The sequence below is a fragment of the Neodiprion fabricii genome, chromosome 6 (genome assembly GCF_021155785.1).
Source record: "Neodiprion fabricii isolate iyNeoFabr1 chromosome 6, iyNeoFabr1.1, whole genome shotgun sequence".
NCBI lineage: Eukaryota > Metazoa > Arthropoda > Insecta > Hymenoptera > Diprionidae > Neodiprion > Neodiprion fabricii.
The window spans coordinates 27,378,383-27,395,529 of record NC_060244.1 but is presented as its reverse complement, the minus strand read 5'-3'; the positions used below and the strand labels follow the sequence as shown (position 1 = coordinate 27,395,529).

The 17,147-nt window shown below is 39.8% G+C and overlaps 1 protein-coding gene across 2 annotated transcripts in view; it reads left to right on the top strand.

Annotated features, from left to right (window-relative positions):
- The window catches only part of LOC124185602 (microtubule-associated protein futsch), a 67,635-nt gene extending 56,277 nt beyond the window's left edge, over positions 1-11,358 (top strand). The window contains exons 8-9 of one of the 2 annotated variants that reach the window (XM_046576505.1): positions 4-10,950; positions 11,040-11,358. In XM_046576505.1, the coding sequence (XP_046432461.1) occupies positions 4-10,950; positions 11,040-11,209 (11,117 nt within the window). In that variant the 3' untranslated portion in view covers positions 11,210-11,358. The remainder of the gene's footprint in view (positions 1-3; positions 10,951-11,039) is intronic. The other variant, XM_046576506.1, reaches the window with a different exon arrangement.
- The last annotated feature ends 5,789 nt before the right edge of the window (positions 11,359-17,147 follow it).

The window sequence follows — 17,147 nt, the reverse complement described above, 5'->3', positions numbered from 1 at the left end:
AAGAAGTTGATGAGTATCTAACGCCCAGCATTACCACAGATATGTTGGAGAAAAAAAGAGTTCCTGAAGAAGAAGCGTCAAAAGACAAGTCTCCGTCTCCCTTGGCTGACGTCAAACCGGATCAGTCTCACATACCTAGTCTGATTGCAGAGAAATCTATTGAAAAAGTTTCATCTGAAGATAGATCTCCGTCACCGACTACAGGTGAGGTAACGGAGGAAACTGGAAAGCCCAGAATCAATGCTGAAAAGTTAATTGAGAAGGAAATTCATGATGATAAATTAGACAAGGATAAATCTCCTTCTCCAACCACTGACAAAGATGCTGACAAAACCAGGAAACCTAGTATAACTTCTGGAAAAATAGATGAGCAAGATGTGCCACATTATATTCAGGACAAATCTCCCTCCTCAACTGCAGACCATGACGCTGAAAAACTGCGTAAGCCCAGCATCACTTCTGACAAGCTAGATGACAAAGAAACTTCTGACGTGGAAATGCAGAAGGAGAAATCCCCATCTCCTATCACTGATTTGAAAAAAGACGAAGCTCAAGAGCCAAAAGTCACTCTCGAACAGCCTGATGACAAAGATGCTCCTCAAACAGAGTTACCCGGGGATAAATCTCCTTCTCCAACCACTGAAAAAGTCACGATTGATTCGCAAAAGCCCAGTACTACTTCTGAAAAACTGGATTACAAGGATCAAAAGGAGAAATCTCCAATCCCAGCAAGTTTAACAACTCTGGATAAACAAGATACACCAGATGAGAAAATACTGAAAGATTCCCCGTTATCAGTCTCACACGCAGAAACAGAGGAAAAGTTCCCTATTCTAAATACAGATCGGGTTATAGATCAAAGTCGCAAACCCAGCCTCACAGCTGATGATAAGCCAGATGATAAGGTACACCAAGATAAATCTCCTTCTCCCACTTCTGGCCTAGACACTTCCAAATCTCGAAAACCCAGTATACCCTCCAATAGACCAGATGAAAAAGATATTCTCGATGACGAATTGCTAAAGGATAAATCTCCATCGCCATCGAGTGATAAAATAAGTGATAAGTCTCGGTCACCAAGTATCGCTGCTGAGAAACCAGACGAAAAAGATATCTCAGAAAGCATGGTACACAAGGATAAAACCTCATCCCCAACAATCGGTGACGAGATTGAGAGTCATCCTAGAACTCCGAGCATCAGTTCAGGTAAATTGGACTATGACGACACTCCGGATGCAAATGTAATTAAGGACAGGTCTCCATCTCCATCGACTGATAAAATAAATGATAAGTCTCGGTCACCAAGCATTGTTGCTGATAAACCAGATGAAAAAGATATCCTAGAAAGTAAAGTATCCGAAGACAAAACTTCATCCCCAACAATCGGTGACAAGATTGAGAGGCATTCTAGAACTCCGAGCATCAGTTTAGATAAATTGGAGGATGAAGACATTCCCGATGCCAAAATAAGTAAGGACAGATCTCCATCTCCATCGACTGATAAATTAACTGACAAGTCTAGGTCACCAAGCATCGCTGCTGAGAAACCGGACGAAAAAGATGTCCTAGAAAGTAAAGTATCCAAAGACAAAACTTCATCACCAACAATCGGTGACAAGATTGAGAGGCATTCTAAAACTCCGAGCATCAGTTCAGATAAATTGGACGATGAGGATTCTCTCTATGCAAATACAATTAAGGACACATCACCATCTTCACCGACTGATAAAATAAGTGATAAGTCTCAGTCACCAAGTATTGTTGCCGAGAAACCAGACGAAAAAGATATCCTAGAAAGTAAAGAATCCAAAGACAAACCTTCATCCCCAACAATCGGTGACAAGATTGAGAGGCATTCCAGAACTCCGAGCATCAGTTCAGGTAAATTGGACGATGAGGACATTTCCGATGCAAAAATAAGTAAGGACAGATCACCATCTTCACCGACTGATAAAATAAGTGATAAGTCTCGGTCACCAAGTATTGTTGCCGAGAAACCAGACGAAAAAGATATCCTAGAAAGTAAAGAATCCAAAGACAAAACTTCATCCCCAACAATCGGTGACAAGATTGAGAGGCATTCCAGAACTCCGAGCATCAGTTCAGGTAAATTGGACGATGAGGACATTTCCGATGCAAAAATAAGTAAGGACAGATCTCCATCTCCATCGACTGATAAATTAAGTGACAAGTCTAGGTCACCAAGCGTCGCTGCTGAGAAACCAGATGAAAAAGAAATTCTAGAAAGCAAGGTACACAGGGACAGAACTCCATCGCCGACAGTTATTGATGCAGTCCATCCTCACTCTCGAACTCCTAGCATCACTCCAGAGAAACTGGCTGACAAGAAAATTTCTGATGACATGATAATTAAGGATGCATCTCCGTCTCCGTCATCAGATGAAATAGGTGAAAAATCTTGGTCACCGAGTATCACTTCTGAGGCACCGGATGAAAGAATAATTGCGGAACGAAAAGATGAAAAGGAGAAGACTCCGTCCTCGATAACTGGCGATAAAACTGATCGTCACTCTCGAACTTCTAGCATCAGCTCTGAAAGACTAGATGATAAGGATATTGCTGAAGATAAGATAATTACAGAGCGGCCAGCGTCTGCAGAAGTAGATAAAATAACTGAAAAACCTTCTGAAAAATCAGATGATAGAGATATTCCTGAAAGCAAGCTGCAGAAGGACAAAACTCCGTCCCCAACGATTAGCGATAAAACTGACCAAGCTCCCAGTATTAGTCCTGACAAATTAGATGCAAAGGATATTCCTAAGGATAAAATATCTAAGGACGGATCTCCGTCTCCAACAACAGATACCGTGAGTGAAAAATCTCGGTCACCTAGTGTAACTTCCGAAAAACCAGATGAGATGGATATACTTGACAGCAAGTCACATAAGGCTAAAACTCCGTCCCCAACGACTGACGTCAAAACTGACCAAACTCATAGTATGAGTCCTGACGGACTGGAAGTCAAAGATATTCCTGAGGATAAGACAATCAAGGAAAAGTCTCCGTCTCCAACAACAGATAAAATGAGTGACAAGCCTCAGTCACCTAGTATCACGTCCAAAAAATTAGTTGAGAAGGACAATCTTGATAGTGAATTGAAAAAAGACAAATCTCCGTCCCCAACGACTGACGATAAAACTGACCAACATTCGCGATCTACTAGCATTAGTTCCGAGAAACTAGACGTCAAAGAAGATCTGGAAGGCAAGGTGCCAAAGGACAGATCTCCATCTCCACGAACTGAGGAAACAAGTGAGAAATCACGGTCACCAAAGGACAAAACTCCATCGCCAACGATCGTTGACACAGCCGAACGTCACTCTACAGATTCTAGTATCAGTTCTGATAAACTGGATACCAAAGACATTCCTAAGGATGAGCTATCCATGGACAAATCTCCGTCTCCATCAGCGGATAAAATGAGTGATAAGTCTCGGTCGCCTAGCATCACTTCCGAGAAACCAGATGAAAGAGACGTCGATGAAAGTAAGTTGCAAAAGGACACAACTCCGTCCCCAACAACTAGTGATAAAATTGAACGACACTCTCGAACTCCTAGTATCAGCTCTGTGAAACTAGACGACAAGGACATTCCAGACGTCAGTAAACAAAAAGATAAGTCTCCGTCTCCCACTACCGATAAAGCCACTGACAAGCCTCGATCACCTGCATTGATTTCTGAGATTCCTGATGAACAAGAAATCTCTGAAACTGAAGTGCAAAAGGACAAATCTCCAACTCCAACAATTGAGGACAAGACCGATCGTCACTCCCGTACCTCTAGTATCAGTTCTGAAAAAATGGTAGAAAAAGATATTTCTGACGACAAGTCACTGAAAGATAAAACTCCATCTCCGACTGTTGACGAATTGACGGTCAATTCTCGCATGCCCAGCATCGTGCCCGATGAACTAGGTGATCAGCATATTTCAGGTGATTCTCTACGGAAGGACAAATCTCCTTCTTTAACACCGGATATAGATGTTCACAAGTCACGAGCATCCAGCATTAGTTCTGTAAAGCTGGATGAAAAAGTTACTTCTGAATTTGAATCTCAGAAAGACAAATCTCCTTCTCCACCTTCTGGTAAAGTTGGTGAACAGTCAGATAAGAAAAAGCTTGATGATGACGTACTAAAAGGAACAGCTCCTTCACCAACAGTGGACAAAATTACGGATGATTCAAAGCGACCCAGTGTTACCACTGACAAATTAGAAGCAGTCGCTACTCATGCTGACAAACTACCAAAAGAACAATCCCCACCCTCATTGATCGATGATAAAAAACCAAAATCTCCAGGATCTAGTGTCTTTAGTGATATTCCCGGTGAGAAATCTAGGTCACCTAGTATGTTCTCCGATAAATCGGGTGACGAGGACATTCCTACTCACGAAATTCACAAGGATACATCTCCAGTCCCAACTGATGATAAAGTCACCGATGGATCCCCAAAGCTGGATATTACCGATCACAAGACAGAAGAAAAGAATCTTCCTAAAGAACATGTTGAAGCACACGATAAGCCAGAAGACAAACCAGCGGTATGTGAAACTCCTGTAAAGAAACTGGATGTTAGTGATGTCCCTGAAGATAAAGAGGATAAGGAAAAATCACTCCTGCCGAATACTGATGCATTTGACAAAACCAGGTCTCCTAGTATATCCACCGAAGAACCTCAAGTAAAAGAAAAATCCCAGAGTCCCAGTCCTACCAGTGAAAAGTCTGATGCCAAAAAACTTGATCTGAAAATAGAAAAAGACAAATCTCCATCTCCTGTGGTCGAAAAAGCTACAGATAAATCTAGGTCACATAGCATTGAAAGTGAAAAAGGTGACGTCAGGATGTCAACCGAAGAACCAAAACCCCATGATATTTCCGATGACAAGTTTGATGCCAACCTTGACGAAAAATCCTCGATATCATCACTCAGCCCTAGTAAAGTGAGTGACGTGCACGAAAAACTGCCAAGTGCACTCGAAGATCAGCCCAAAACAGAACATGCTGCTCACGATGGTGAAACAAAAATCACCAAAGACGACAAAGCGGAATCTGTGTCAAAACCATCTAGTACCGCTAGCGATTTATTGGATGAAGTAGTTACTCAAACCCACGAAAAAGACGATTTACCAAAATCTCACAGCCCGTTGACACAGACGCACGACACATTTAACGTTGAAGATTTGACACCGACTCACCAGCCGGAAACACCCACTCAACTTTTGGTAAAGCCAGACGATAAAGAGAGTAAGTCTCCGTTACCTAGCACTGATGCATTAACGGACAAACCTCGTTCACCAAGTATCGTTGGTGAACAATTAAAATCTCCCAGCACCAAGCCACAGGCAATAGAACCGATAGAAACCGATGAAATTCCTGAATCGCTTGCTGACGGATCGGTTTATGACGAACCGAAATCTCCCAGAGATAGATCGCTTAGTCATGACAGGTCTCCGATGGACCGCTCCAGATCTCATAGTCTGTTTGATTCAGGAGACAGAACACCTTTGGGACGTTCCAGAGCAGCAAGCTTATTTGACGATAAATTGGAAGACAGGATCGCGCTATTAGAATTTGACAGTCACGCGACACGACTTAGTATTTCTGAAGAAACTGATGAGGATCGATTACCACAAAAGGTAGATGACTCCAAACCCGGTTCGAAATCGCCCAGCGTTGGTAATCTCGAAAGTCCAAGAACTTCAATTGTCACCGATCTCAAGAGCACTGATTTCCCATCTGCCAAGCGACTGGAAATCGAACAGTATATACTTGAAGAGTTCATATTGAGAAACAGAAAGGTAACATCAGAAATTATTCAAGAAATCGTGGTGAAAAAATCAGTTCCAAGATACATTGTCATCGAGATAATCGAGGAAATAATTATCAAGCGAAAGATTCCCAGAGAATCTGTGATTGAGGTTCTCGAAACCGAAGAACTCGAGCCGGAGGATATGAAAGTTCAACCAAAGCAGACAGCTCTTGAAACAAAGGAAACTGATGACGACAAAAAAGGTGGTCCAACTCCTGTTGAGGATACAAAGCCAACATCAGAAGACAAGAAGCCTCGTGAAGGCATCACTGATCAAGTCTCTGATATGAAATCGGTAACGCCAACGGCACCAAGTACCGTCAGTGTCAAAACGATTACACCTGAATTGCACGTAATCAAAAAGCGCAGTGTTCTCGATGACAAGAGTCCAGAGTCTGATGAAGTGAAGAAAAGTCCTCATGAACCCAAAGCACCTCAGTCGGAAAAACTTACAAGCGTTAAAGATGATAGCCCAGAGTCAGAAGAAATGAAAATTAAGCGTCCTAGCATCGTACAAGATGAACATTCAGGTTCTAAATTGGATTCGAATATTTCTGAAGATCAAACCAAGCCAGATGTGAAAGTTACTCCCGTAGTGGTACCGACGACTGATGAAAGCAAAGATATTCGTCCCAAACAGTTGGAGGAAGAAGTGGTAATGATAACGGATGCGAAGAGAACAGAGATCGAGGAATATATTATGGAAGAATACATTATTAAAGGCAGAAAATTAACGCGAGAGATTGTAGAAGAGATTGTGATAAAAAAAGGAGTACCCAGATATATAATTTTGGAAATCATTGAGGAAATAATCATCAAACGAAGAATTTCACGAGTATCGGTAATTGATTTTCATGATGAGGAAACATCCGATAAGGAAGGTCTTGAGCCCACTGATCGATCGACGACTTCTTCAATCAGTGAGAAGGATGATATAAGGTTGAGAAAATCGTCCGAAGACAGATTTGAAATAGTTACTGGCAAGTCAACTCCAGAGATTTCATCCGCCAAGGACCAGACGATAGATTTCTCTGGGAAATCTACTCCGGATTTGAAATCGTCTTTGCTTTCTGAGAAATATTCCGACAAGTCTGGATATTCTTCTCCGGATATGAGACAATTCGACGAAAGGTCTGGAAAATCGACTCCAGATTACAGAACAGAATATGAAAGCCAATTTCACAAAGCATTTATTGGAGGGATGACGGAAATTAGAACTACGCACATCACGACACTGTCCGGAAAGTCAACACCAGACTTTGGCGCAGGACGTGAAGATACACCAGAACCAAAATCAGAATCGTGTGAACTGAAATCAGACCATTTACCTGGTGGACCTTTCGACACGGCCATCCATGACACCAAAATTGTACCATCAGAAGAAAAATCAGCCGAGACTGTTCCAACTACGCATGTTGACCCAGATTCACACAAAGCAAAAGTTCCTGAGGTATCATCAGCAACAAAAACCACAGATTCAGAACATTCGAGTCCGGAGAAAACTTTCGAACAATCAACATTTATTACAACAATTTCGGAAATAACCAAAGCAAAATCTGAGCTGGTTACTAAAATCAGTGAATCTTCAGCATCTTCCACTTCTACGGTAACAAACAAAACAGTTGTGTCTGAACACGAATCGAAAGCACCTTCCGGTGCACCTGTTCCGGAAGATACCATCACATCTCCGAGTACCATTACCACGGTAAAGACGTCCGAAATTGAATCGGATCCCGAAGCAATCACTAAGGTTATCAAGCGACAAATTGAAACTCATGAAACTCCTGAAACTGAAATAATAATCAGAACGGTACGACATGTAACTGAAGTCGAAGAAGATGAGGCTAGTGTTACTGAAACCTCAACTACCGTAACGAAGACTGTCGAAGTTGAATCAGAGCCAGAAATTATTACCAAAGTAATAAGAGGTGAAATCGAATCGCATGAGCCTTCGGAGACGCAAGTGATTACTAGAACTATAAAACACGTTACAGAATCCGAAGAAAGTGCGCCGCAAATCACTACAAAGGTCATAAAACGCGAAATAATCCAACCTGCAGATGATTCAGTATCACATAGTCTTCCTGGTACTAAGCACCAGGCCCAGGGATACGAACCGGACGCAATGGATACGATTACGAGAACCATTAGACACGTTACCGAGATCGAGGAAGGAGAACCAGAAATTATCACGAAAGTGATAAGGCGGGAAATTGTTGAATCTGATGATGCCACTGAACTAGAATCGGAAGTAATCACGAGGACGATCCGGCGTGAAGTAGAGATGCATGAACCTTCGGAAACGGAAGTGATTACGAGAACAGTCAAGCACGTTACCGAAGTTGAGGAACCTGACCCAGAAATCATCACGAAGGTAATAAAACGAGAAATTGTTGAACCTAGAGATGAGATCGAACTCGAGCCAGAAATAATCACAAGAATAATCCGGCGTGAAGTAGAGGAACATGAACCTTCAGAAACCAAAGTGATCACGAGAACGATCAGACACGTGACCGAAATCGAAGACGATGAGCCAGAAATTATCACAAGAGTTATTAGACGAGAAATTCACATTCCTGATGGTGAACAACACGATGTGGATCACCCTGAAGGCAAATTGGAAACATCTGAGATTATAACTAAGTCGATAAAGACATCAGACGCGCCACCAGAAACAGTAAAAAGAATAATTAGTCGAGAAGGTACCCCAGAGGTTACTGAAACTATTACAACTAGGACAACAAAGACGATAATTTCCGAAGCTGGTCCCCCAACAGAAACAATAACAAAAACAACAACTACGACTGTAACTTCCGATATTGAGAAACCGGAACTAATCACTCGCATCATATCACGCGAAGGCACACCAGAAATCTCAGAAACTATTACAAGAACGACAAAAACAACTTCATCAGATGCTGGGCCTGAGTACATCACCAAGATCATCAATCGCGAAGGAACGCCAGAAATTATAAAAACTTCTGACGTCAAACGAATCGTGACAACGGTGACAACGGTTACGGGACCTGATGGGGAATCTGTTACAACAAAGGATGTAAAGGAGAGCAGTGACAAGTTGGACAGCGAAGACTTGCTGGAGAAACTGATCGATTCTTCTTCCGGCGAAACCAAAACCAGCGAGGAGAGATTCGTTAGCGAGACTCCAGACGGACTCAAAACGGAGGAGATAATAAAGAGAACAGTCACCACAGTCACTTCCAGTTCAGGAACATCCACTCCAGACGTGAAGACGTTCGTTGACTCTGGAAAGTCAACACCCGATCACAAAGAAGATATGAAAATTAAAACTCCGCCCAAGGAAGATACGGCCAAGCCAAGTTCGGAAATATCCAGCGATAAGTCAGGACCAGAAATTCCATCTTCACATTTGATAAAAGATATCATTTCCGAGGATAGAAGCTACTCTGGAATGTCGTCGCCTGATATTTCGCTACCAAAGGATTTAATCTCGATCGGATCTACCGGAAAATCAACTCCAGACATTCCCGTATCTCCGTTAATCCGAGATCCGACTTCGATTCAAGGTAGAATGTTATCTGGAAGGTCGACACCTGATAGAAAGTCTGAAGGAAGATCCCGGACCGCAACTCCCGAAGGATTCCGGTCCGGTGAAACGATCAGAACGATCATAACCACGACGCGAACCATGTCTGAAGAAGGTGACATCATAACCGTGACAAAGGAAGTTACAGAGAGTACTAACGAACAGGGTGAGACGGTGGTACTCGAGGAGAAGACTAACGTTATACGAGACGATAAACTACCCAGCAAAGATGCAGGAGAGACTGCGATCAGCAGCGTTATTGGAAGCATCAAAGCCTCGGAGCTAAAGAGGGGGTCGAGTCCTGGTTCCGACGTCATGAGCGACCGAGATATCGGTCCGATGAGTCCCAGGAGTGACATCAGTAGCGGACATAGTCGTGCAGCAACTCACGTCTGGGGAAGCAGCGAAGAAAGGCACACCTACTCAGACGATGAACCACCCAGCTCGCCACTCAGTGCGACATCCCAGTTCGGCTGCTCCCCTCAGCCACCAAGACACGAGTCGCCCAGGTACGATTTGCCGCATCTACCCCGTTACGAGTTGCCCTTCGACAAGGAGAAGGAGCACAAGACAGAGGGTATCCAGAGTTCGATGATGAGCGGGAGCTTCTACGGTGAGCTTCCAGTTGAGCCAGGCACAACCTCGTCGACCAAGACTTCCCACACCATGCCGAAGAACAGCGAACCGATACCGATCCAGGGTGAATACTCAGTGATGAAGAAAAGGTTTATGGTTGAGAAGGAGTACGCCGGAGGCTACGACTACAGAGTCGAAGCGAAAAAGTACGTCGACGACGCGGACCTCGACTTTGACAAAGCGATGATGGAGCACAGAGAAAAGCGTGGCGAGGACCTCGTCTCGCACCACTATTCAAACGGTGCATCGGCCACGGTTTACACGAACGGTAATGCTTCTGGTAAAGATGCGACCACACCGACTACCGTTGAGACAAAGACAGTTGGTGAGAAGAAGAAGAGCGACCCAATGGCCGCGTCATTCAGCGCAGAAAAGGAAGGTGAGGAGGCCGGAAAATCTGGAAAAGATCCTCTCGAGGGTTGGGGTAAACCCCTCTACCTCCCGTCGCCCAAGCCGCCGAGGAAATTCAACCTTCAACGACCAGTCGCCTCCACGAGCTCGGAGGAACTCAATCCGGACAGTCTGAAGTTCGACGTGATCAACAATTGGGGAGAACCGCTGAGGCTTCCTTCTCCTGCCCCGGCCCCAACGAACGAGCTTCCGAATAACGGTACTCCCGGAACGCCGAAGAAGGAGAGAAAACAGCCGAAAAAAGTGGTCTCGGAAAATAACAAGAACAAAAAACGGTCAGAGAGCCCGAACAAAGTTGACAAGAAATCAAAAGACACGAAGAACAAGGTTCAACCAGTCTACATGGATCTAACCTACGTTCCTCACCACGGCAACTCCTTCTACAGTTCACTCGAGTTCTTCAAGCGGATTCGGGCTCGGTACTACGTCTTCAGCGGCACAGAACCCAGCCGAGAGGTCTACGACGCTTTGCTCGAAGCGAAAAAGACTTGGGAGGACAAAAATTTGGGTGAGTGATGACTTTGCACTTTGATTCGACGATGCTCTGAAGGTCGTTTTCAGACCGATCATTAACGAGGCATGCTATTTCTGTTCCAGAAGTGACCATGATCCCGACTTACGACACCGACACTCTCGGCTACTGGGTCGCCGACAATGAGGAGGCGCTTGCGGCGAACCACATCGACCTCTCGCCCTCAGCTTCTCGCTGCACAATAAACCTCCAGGATCATGAGACTAGTTGCAGTGCCTACCGCCTCGAGTTCTAGGGATTGGCAGCATGCTCGGCCGTGATAGTCGAGTTCTAGGCAGTCTTGTCATTCAACGTCAACGCAAACTGAGCCTAGACTAGCGTATGCCACGTAAGGAACTGGGGATAAAGTTGAAAAAAAAAAAAAAGAAAAATGAAACAGCAAAGTAAAAAGTGCACTGACTCTAGGTCGGTCGCTCCCTGCCGGGGCCCGGACAAGTTTATGCCCATTCAAAAAACAAGGTAAAGAATCATCCGAATTAATAATAAGCCTGTAATCGATAGTATGTATATTTATATTTGCAAGTATATAGCTTGAGGCTAAATGGAATAGGTCGTACTCGAGAGAGATTCATTATACCGACAGAATAGAAGCTCGAGGATATCTAGGCAAACGCTTAACATATTTGATCAGGTTGATCGTGTATACGAAACTCGCATTTCAATTCCTCCGGGTCACGGCACGGAAATTCTCTGTATATTAGATCGTGATCAAGATATAGGATTTTCAAATTCCCGGATGTGATTAGCCAAGTATAAAATAGCGAATGAAAACGTGCAGGTATGACAGTCAAAAGAGAGAATCCAGGAATCTTTCCTCTTCCCTGTAGCAAGACCCTTAATCGAAGATCTGACGTAGCCACTGCTCTCTACGAGCAATTATGCGTTAGTTGTAATAATAATAATAATAATGAACCTTTGAAGTTACCTGAACTAAGCCCCAATGTTGTTAAAGCATGAAAGCAAAAGAAAAAGAAAATATAATAATAATAATATTGTTAGACCAACATTATATCGTGCGAAAAAACATCTATATGTCTTTAAAATGAGTATATTGTCGTAAATGTCTATACATATATAACAATATATAAATGGTTATATTTACACCAAGAAATAATGTTACCTATTATAATATTATTATATGTCTTTTTAGAGAGATAATCAACAGTTTACCAATACAAAATCCAAAAAAAAAAACGAAAAAAAAAAAGAAACTGGTCGTGGTTACCTATAAACGCGATCATCTATATATTATATGACGTTGACAAAACGTATAAATATGTCCTTTGTTGACTGGCAAACAGTACTAATATATTATAATATAATATAACATTTCACTTCATCCAGCTATTGATTATACATACTTTGGACTTAAATATAATAAAACTGTTTGAATCCAGGTTTACTCTCGTGAAAATAAAAAAATCGATTTGACTTTTCAAATTCCATGCAGAAGAAAGATGTACGTTATACTGTCGTATGAAGTTTCAAATGTTCCATCCAAAACGACATCCTATACGCATAATTCAACCTAGACGATCAAAACTCTGTAATCATAGACTTATAGACGTGAGCTCCGCCAACTTTCGAGATTCAAAGTTTACGGGTTTAAAGTGCTTCGCATACGTTTCGCAAATTTGCGCCGTACCGGGGGAGAGGATCTCGAGAGTTTACGGTGTTCATTTACTCGGACAATTTTCACCTCGATGCCAGACCATAAATTAAAAAAAAAATAAAAAAAAAAAAATGAAAGATGATAGAGAAACAATATTAAAAAATGAAGAACAAACTAACAAGTAAACAAAAAAAAGAAGTGAAAAAAAACACAAAACTGTAATCGTAGAATCGATACAAACTTTTTGTACTTATTGCTCTGTCAGCGACGAGTGCTTGAGAATAGCGAGGCAAATTTCATCTACTATTTCACATAATATATATTGTGTTATTGATGAGTCGATACATCGGCGAAGTAGGTTTTTTGACCGCGTCTTTGTTCGTATGGAATGTTACAGGCTTTTTCAAGCAATTTTATTTCTTTGCCTTCCGAGTTTGGTACTACTTTTTATTTTGTTAATTTGTCGTTTCATTTTACCCCGTCCCATGCAATGACGTAAAAAATGTTTAACACGAAATTTCGTGAGGAAAAGTCAAAATATATTTTATCGATTATACACCGTTGCATTTATAATTACGATGATTATTGTTATTATTATTATTATTATTGTTATTATTATTATTATGTAGCTATGGAAAAGGCATGTAATTCGTGTAGTATACGGGGCGAGGGGCGAATGTTGTCGGTTTGTGTTCGTTCCGACATCGTCGGCTTTCTCGTCCGCGAGACAATTGACTCATTTTTTCAAGTTATTGCATAATACGTATTAATAGTTATTATATTAGAAATTTAGGAACTAAATCCCGTTGAGCTGATTGATAATCTCGCGCGCGCACCTTACGTGTGGCGCAAATATATAGAAAATGTGATTTTAGAATGCTAATATATAATATAAATATTATATAGAAAAAAAAAGAGATTGAGAAAAGATAAAAAAAAAAAAAAAAAAAAGATAAAAAAAAAATGAAAAAATATAAACGACGGATAATTCGTACGTAATTTTGCGTACTATGTATAATGTGCTAAGAATAATATGACTAATACGGAGTCTTAGGGATTAGCGCGCGCGCGAGATTTTTATATCGCTAACAACGGGAAAAGGAACGTATATAAAATAGTATTTAATAGTAAGTTTTCTACCGCCCGCCTACTTTCGTGGTATTTTTTCAATTTTCTTTTCGCCACCGCGCTCTTACACGAAAACCCTATATACATTATATTATCTTATATTATTACATTTAATTATCGTTATCCATTGTTGATTACAATTATTTATATAACATTATTTAAAATTTTAACGCTATATATGTGTGTATATGGACATATGCACACACAGATTCGTACACGTACTATTACCTATATTTACTAAATATTGCTATACCGCTATTGTTGTTGTTATTATTATTATTATTATTATTATTTTAGTTCTATTTCTATTTTTCTTTCATCTATTATTATATACGACTATTTATTTTTTAATTCGAGCAAAAAAAAAGAAAAAAGAAATTAGGTATCATATACGTACATGCACTATTATACCTATATACCTGTTACACTATGCGCGTGGGGGCCGAGTATTATATTTTGGAATGCCACGGTTTGAGTCAAATATTATTATTATTACTATACACACGTATTTATATGTATATATACATATATACATATACATAATATCTATGATACAAACTATAAAACAAACGTTAAAAAACAAAAACCGCTATAATCGAATTCGTATGGTAACTACTTGAAAATTAAATACCGCAATAGGTATATAAAATATGCATATTATTTCGATTGTTATATTTGAGTGTAGATACGCGATTAATTAAAAAGTGGAAATGCAACCGTCGTAACTAACAATGTGTTACATTGAACCTTGTGTTGTGATTTTACGTTTTTAAAAGCGGATAACTAATTGGTTCATTTGTTTTAATTGCTTTGATGTTTGAAAATTTTTTAAATATTGTTTTGTCTTACAATTGAATTCGTTGGATTTGATTATCGATTGAAAAAAAAAATGACCAGCTATTTAGGTAGGATGTTGATATATATAAAAATAATTGAATTGTCGATTGAAATCTATATAATTATTATATACAATTTGATGAATTGAGGAAAAAGGAATAAATAAATATTATAATTAGGTGCGAGCTTTCAAAGATATACTTATATAGAGTGAATCGAATACGAGGATTGAAGATAAGAGAGAAAAATTTTAATTAAAAAATAATCATGATAAAGAAAAAGAGAAACGAGAAGACGAGAAAGAATAATACGGTTCGATGAGAGATCGAAAATGGATGCAGTACGAGCCCCACACCTTAACGAAAAATAAGCCGTTTCTAAACGAAGGGAGATTAACAGTTTCGTGATACCTTAATAGTTCCTCTTTTTTGTTGTGTACCCTTAAATATACCTGACATGTATATACATATTATTATCGTCGTTGTGAACATTATTATACTATTATCGATAATTCTTATTTTTTCTTCTGTTCTCTTGCTTCACACTAGTCTGACTGTGAGCCGATTGGCTACCGCTAACTGTTATCATTTTTATTATTGTTATTATTATCATTATCATTATCATTATCATTATTATTATTATTATGACTTCTATACTACTACTGCTACTGTTATATTGTACAATTACTACTATACCTATAATAACTGCGATGCGTGCAGTTTATCATTACTTAAGTAACCGATCAACCGAGGTTGGACATTTTGTCCTGTTCATGTGATTATCTACTATGATTCTTATTATTACGTTAATTAATTAATTATCGTATAAGAATGCTGCAACGGACGTCGAAAGGGGAAAAAAAAAAAAATAAGAACCGCAGCAATGAAAACGAGAGAAAAAAAAATACTGCAAAGAAGCATGTGCATTTACTATATATATATATATATAATTAAAACTTTATACATGCAAAAATGTTCCTCAAACATTCCAAAGTCTATAACTATGTGGATAACTCGAGGCTCTAGTCAAACTGATGAGAGTAGTCGTTTCCTGTGGCTAACGTGCTGCTGAAAATGTCGATTCATCTAGTCACCGGTGAAAACGCGAATATTAATTTGTAAAACAATGATTAAATCTCTTTTTATCAAAATAATCACCCTATTAAGATTTTTGAACAAAGCCTGCACTGGATCAATCGAATATAATAATCCGAGGTGAAAATGAGTTTCACAAACTGTTAATCCCTCCCGAAACGGTGCGTGCATTTCGTTTTACGAACGGATGAATTCAAATTAATACGTGGAGTGTTCATGGTGCTATGATTATTATAGAGAAAAAAAAAAAAAAAAAAAAAAATTAAAAAATTAATAAATAAATGATTAAATAAAAAATAATGAATAATAATAATAATAAAAGTAATAATGTTATGCTATATTATGATAAATGATAATGTAATAAACGAAAAGTACACTATACCTTAGAATGCCTTGCCCAAAGAAACAGGTTCCGATATGATACCGCAATCTTGTTGTATCTCTATAAAATTTAAACTAAAGCAAAAAAACCATCATCTTGTCCTTACCAAGGCATTTCGAAACCTTTCTTTTCGTTTCTATCTTCTCAACTTCTTACGATTTCTCCCGTTGTACAGACTGTCACTGTAACATTTTTATTATCCAAAACACGAGGCACTCGATGATTAGTGCGATATTTTTTCTCTTTGGTGACAGTTTTGTTTTTGTATTATCGCATTCTTCGAAATACTGATTCTGCCGCCAATATCCTGAACTCCGAAAACGTCTGACGATAAGGCTAGGAAAGTACCGAAGCTACGAGCATAAAATAATTCCAAAATAAAACGAAAATGGAAACATCTCGCGTTGGTGAAATGTGAGGTGAAATTTGGTGCAATGAATTCAACACCGAATTTCAAATCGAAGATGAAATCGTCGTAAAGTGTACTTTGAACGTTCAAACGCCAGTCATTCCTCCGACTGGAATTTGAAACGCAGAAAAAAGGATACATGCACTAAAATTAAAAGGAAGTGCGGAACAAAAAAGAGCATTATCTTCCCAAAACAAAAAAAAAAAAAAATTGTCGACGTCGGTATCACTGCAGAAATTATTGACAAGAAAGTGTTTCACCTCTACATACGCATCTTCCGTAAATCTACTTCCATGACGATAAAAGATCCTCCCGTGCGATCCGTCAGCTTCCCAAAATCGTTAAGTGATTTCAAATTATTTAAACCTCACCCTCCGTAGAAACCCTATTAATTATGCGATGAGTGTCTAAAATGTGAATGCTTAAATTGGTTAGGGTGGTCATTTCCATCCCTAATCGTATCAACGTTTTTTCAATAACCGAAAAATATTGCAATCCTTGATTATACATTCTCTCTCACTGGCCAATACACAGTATTTCTCACCAAAAATAGAGAAAAAAAAAATCTTGTACGATTGGTTGAATGGCTACGTAATGCGGAAATAGAAATGTTGAAATAAATGTTGGAGTGATTTTGCTGGTATGTTGGGTGCAGGCCGTTCGTAAAGTATCCATTTTTTATTCCTGGCAAACTGGAACTTCGGTGCGAAT